Source organism: Sinocyclocheilus grahami, unplaced genomic scaffold (genome assembly GCF_001515645.1).
Source record: "Sinocyclocheilus grahami isolate Dianchi unplaced genomic scaffold, SAMN03320097.WGS_v1.1 scaffold201.1, whole genome shotgun sequence".
NCBI lineage: Eukaryota > Metazoa > Chordata > Actinopteri > Cypriniformes > Cyprinidae > Sinocyclocheilus > Sinocyclocheilus grahami.
In genome coordinates, this window is record NW_015505380.1 from 981,951 (window position 1) to 985,830 (window position 3,880).

Genomic DNA, 3,880 nt, shown 5'->3' on the forward strand with positions numbered 1-3,880 from the left:
ATGCAGATTTTAATAAAATTACAGTAATGAGAATCAAAACCCTTCAGACGTAAATCCAAACGCATTACATTATTGAAAATTAACTGTGATTAAAATACTGTCAAGCTGCAAAAAAACAAAAAAAAAACAAAATAAAAAAAACAGTAGGCTTTATTCAGCTCAAGCCAAACAAGTACATGTTTGTTTTTCTTCTAATGTTGTCACTGTTATGCAACCCGGACATGTTTTCATGAGATTCACGCAAAACACACAAGACGCACAAACACAAGCGTCCCTCCATCTGTCGGCGCTCCTCAGTGACAGACGGCTCCCAAAACAAACGCAAATCAAACGGGTCTGGTCCTCTCCTCTGTGCACGACAGTATTAAAGGTTTATCAAAATGAGGTCAATATTCATTTTAGAAAAAGCTGCTAGACAATCATTAAAACCCTGCTGGGTCCCCCGTCTCTCTCCCTCTCATCCTCTGTGTGTGTGTCAGTGTGTGAGTCAGTGTGTGCATGTGTGTGTGTGTGTGTGTGTCAGTGTGCGAATGTGTGTGTGTGTGTGTGTGTCAGTGTGTGAGTCAGTGTGTGCATGTGTGTGTGCGTGTGTGTCAGTGTGCGAGTGTGTGTCAGTGTGTGAGTCAGTGTGTGTGTGTGTGTGCGTGTGTCAGTGTGTGAGTCAGTGTGTGTGTGTGTGTGTGTGTGAGTGTGTGTGTGAGTGTGCGTGTGTGTGTGTGTGTGTGTGTGTGTGTCTGTGTGTGTGTGTCAGTGTGTGAGTCAGTGTGTGCATGTGTGTGTGCGTGTGTGTGCGAGTCAATGTGTGTCAGTGTGTGTATGTGCGTGTCAGTGTGTGTGTGCGTGTCAGTGTGTGTGTGTGTGCGTGTGTCAGTGCGTCAGTGTGCGCGTGTGTGTGTGTGTGTGTGTGTGTCAGTGTGTGTGTGAGACAGCGAGAGACAGACGGTGTTCAGGCACTGGATGTGAGGCAGTGTGTGCAGGACTGTGGCGCCCCCTGTCTGTGCGTCTGCAGCTGCACCGTGCAGTGTGTCACGCCGTGTGACATCGTCAGCAGCCTCCGCGCATTTGACTGCACTTCCTCCCAGTTACCCACAATCCCCGGCGCTAAACACACAGCAGAGGCAGATGCAAAACATTAGTCCACTATCATGATGGTAACTGATCTCAGTAAAGTGTTATACAACCTGCCGTTACGCACAGAAACTATACGTATATACAGTGTTGGGGAAAGTTATGTTTAAAAGTAATGCATTACAATACTGCATTACTCCATAAAAAAGTAGCTGATTTCATTAGTTACTTTTTATGGAAAGTAATGCATTGTTACTTTTGCATTACTATTTGTCACCTGAGCTGGGCTTGCTTGTTTGTTTTTTATAACAAAAAACTCAAAAGTTATATTTTTGGCGACTGTAAAGGCCCTTTCACACCAAAAGTGAAATGAATATTCTCAGGCTGGAGGAAACGCCTCTGCTCCTCACTCCCAAAATCTCTCAACACAGACAGGAGAGCTGTCAGTCAAGAAATGGGAAAATAAAGTAAATGGCGTTACTTATTTAAAAGAGCAGCTCAAATATTTTGCTGTAAATTTACAAGTAATGCATTTACTAGTTACTACTTCATTTATATTTTAGAAGTTTTATTCTTATTTCTTTTGTATAAAATTCTTATTTTGGTGACTTGGAGCTGTGGTAACGAACCCAATTTCGCTCCGGGGATTAATAAAGTATTTCTGATTCTGAAACTTGAAAAAGTCATCTGATTACGTAAGTCCCAACACCGTTTATATCAAGAAAGTAGAAGAATTCATTAAACAGTTTAGCATGAGTTTATCAACTAGGCTTGAATACTTGTGCAAGGAAGTTTTTTTAGTGTCATGATTCTGCTGTTATTGTTTGCGATCAGCGACTCACCGAGCTGCAGGTGAACGATGGCTGCGGTTTTATCGGCCGTCAGCGCCCAGAGCTTCAGCTCCTCCACACACTCCACATGCTGCAGCTTCAGCAGATCAGCTCTGATTCCAGACACGTCCACATGACGCGGAACACCTGCAACACACACACTCCGTCACTGTTCCGGACTGACATTACACTCCGAGAGACAGAAGGACAGGTAAGACAGACAGACGGACGGACGATCAGGTGTCTCACCCTCCAGCAGAATGATGCCGGTGTCTCTGATGATCTGGATTGTGCTGAACAGCACCAGTATGGAGAACAGGTATGTACAAATGGGATCGGCCAGCTTATACTCCGGCTGACACACACACATAGCGGCGTGTTATTATCATCATAAACTCAGTTCAGACATGTGACACAGACAGAATGAGCTCTGCAGGTCGTACCTTAAACCTGACGATGTACGCAGCGATGAGCACACCGACGCTCTGAACCAGATCACCCAGAGCGTGGATGAAGGCCGCTCGCACCGCCAGACTGCCGTGACCCCGCTGACCCTGACCCCGCCCCGGTGACCCGTGAGAGTGGGTGTGGCCATGTGAATGAAGATGACCGGACTGATTGAGGAGGAAGCCCATCCTACACACACACACACACACACACACACACTCATGGAACACAGCAGCGACTCATCCTGAGGAGTGAAGGATGAGCAGCTCCTGCGGACTTTCAACTCGAACTAAAGCGCTTTATGAGCCACAACCATAAAGTCACATGAATTAAACAGATACCAGAGCATCAGATGAGCAGGTGATCCATCCATCAAGACACTTCAGAACCATCCTAGACCAGTTCTGCTGGGTTCTTCAGTGAGTTATCACTGTTCTGATCAAAAGTAACTTTCATGGTGCTATACATTAGTCCATATCTAGTCATCTTGTTCTATCATTTATGGAAGGCTATGTTTGGATGTAACTTGCAAAGATGCTGTTATGTCTAAACAGTAAACATGTAGATTTGTTCACAGATGCTTTTCCAAAACACACCTGTGTCGAAACTTTGCATGCACATTCATGACCCTAAATAAGAAAAATTCACTAAAGAAATAAATGATTTAAACAATTTTCAAGCAATTGTGGGTCAAACTGACCACAACACAACAGGACTTTGAGTTTGAGTTTTATTAGACAAAATGAAACCAGCGCCTTCAGTTGTAAAACTGTGTGACCGAAGGAAAATGAATAGCATCAGAAAATAAAGCAGCTTTCATTTAGTCATTTCTGTGTCTACAGACTTCTTTAGATTCTTTTACAAGCAGGAACAAAGCCAGCCATGAAGAGGAATCTAAGCTCATTACACTGATTGAGTCAATATGAAAGCTTGTTTCTGCCATGGGATATAAAAAATGAAAAAGGTAATCACGACCTTTTATCTCAAAACTTAGGCTTTTTCTGAGTTTATATCTCATAACTCTTGTTTTTTTGCAATGCTGATGAAAAAAGATTCAGAATTGTGAGATAAAAAGTCACAATTACCTGTTTTGTGGCAGAAACAAAAAAATGATCAGCGAGATGTAAACTCTTGAGAAAGTCAGAGTTTATATCTTGCAAATTTTTTTCTCTAAATTGCTAGCTGATTTCTTGTAATTTTGAGTTAACATCTTGCAATTTTGCCTTTTTCAGAATTTCGAGTTTATCACAATTCTGAGATTATATTTTGCACATTTCTTTTTTTTCTCAGAACGGTGTCAAAATTGTAAGATATATGTCAGAATTACCTTTCTAGTCTTTTATTTCGTGGCAAAAACAAAACAGAATTGTGAGATATAAAGTCAGAATTGCGAGAAAAGAGTCACAGTTACTTTGTGTGTTTCTTTATTCCGTATCAGAAACAGGCTTCCATTAGTGCTGGTTCTCTCAGTTCCGTGACTCTCGTCCTGCAGCGTTTGTGTGAGTGTGTGTGTGTGTGTCAGTGTGAGTGTGTGT

The 3,880-nt window shown here is 42.5% G+C and overlaps 1 protein-coding gene across 3 annotated transcripts in view; it reads right to left on the reverse strand.

Moving 5' to 3' along the window:
* slc30a4 (solute carrier family 30 member 4) overlaps window positions 1-3,880 on the reverse strand; it is an 8,361-nt gene that overhangs the window by 265 nt on the left and 4,216 nt on the right. For 2 of the 3 annotated variants that reach the window (XM_016285738.1, XM_016285736.1), the window contains 4 exons: window positions 2,342-2,534; window positions 2,148-2,253; window positions 1,911-2,045; window positions 856-1,101 (listed from right to left, as the gene is read on the reverse strand). In XM_016285738.1, coding sequence (XP_016141224.1) covers window positions 947-1,101; window positions 1,911-2,045; window positions 2,148-2,253; window positions 2,342-2,534 — 589 coding nt within the window. In that variant the 3' untranslated portion in view covers window positions 856-946. Of the gene's footprint in view, window positions 1-855; window positions 1,102-1,910; window positions 2,046-2,147; window positions 2,254-2,341; window positions 2,535-3,880 lie in introns of those variants that run through there. The other variant, XM_016285737.1, reaches the window with a different exon arrangement.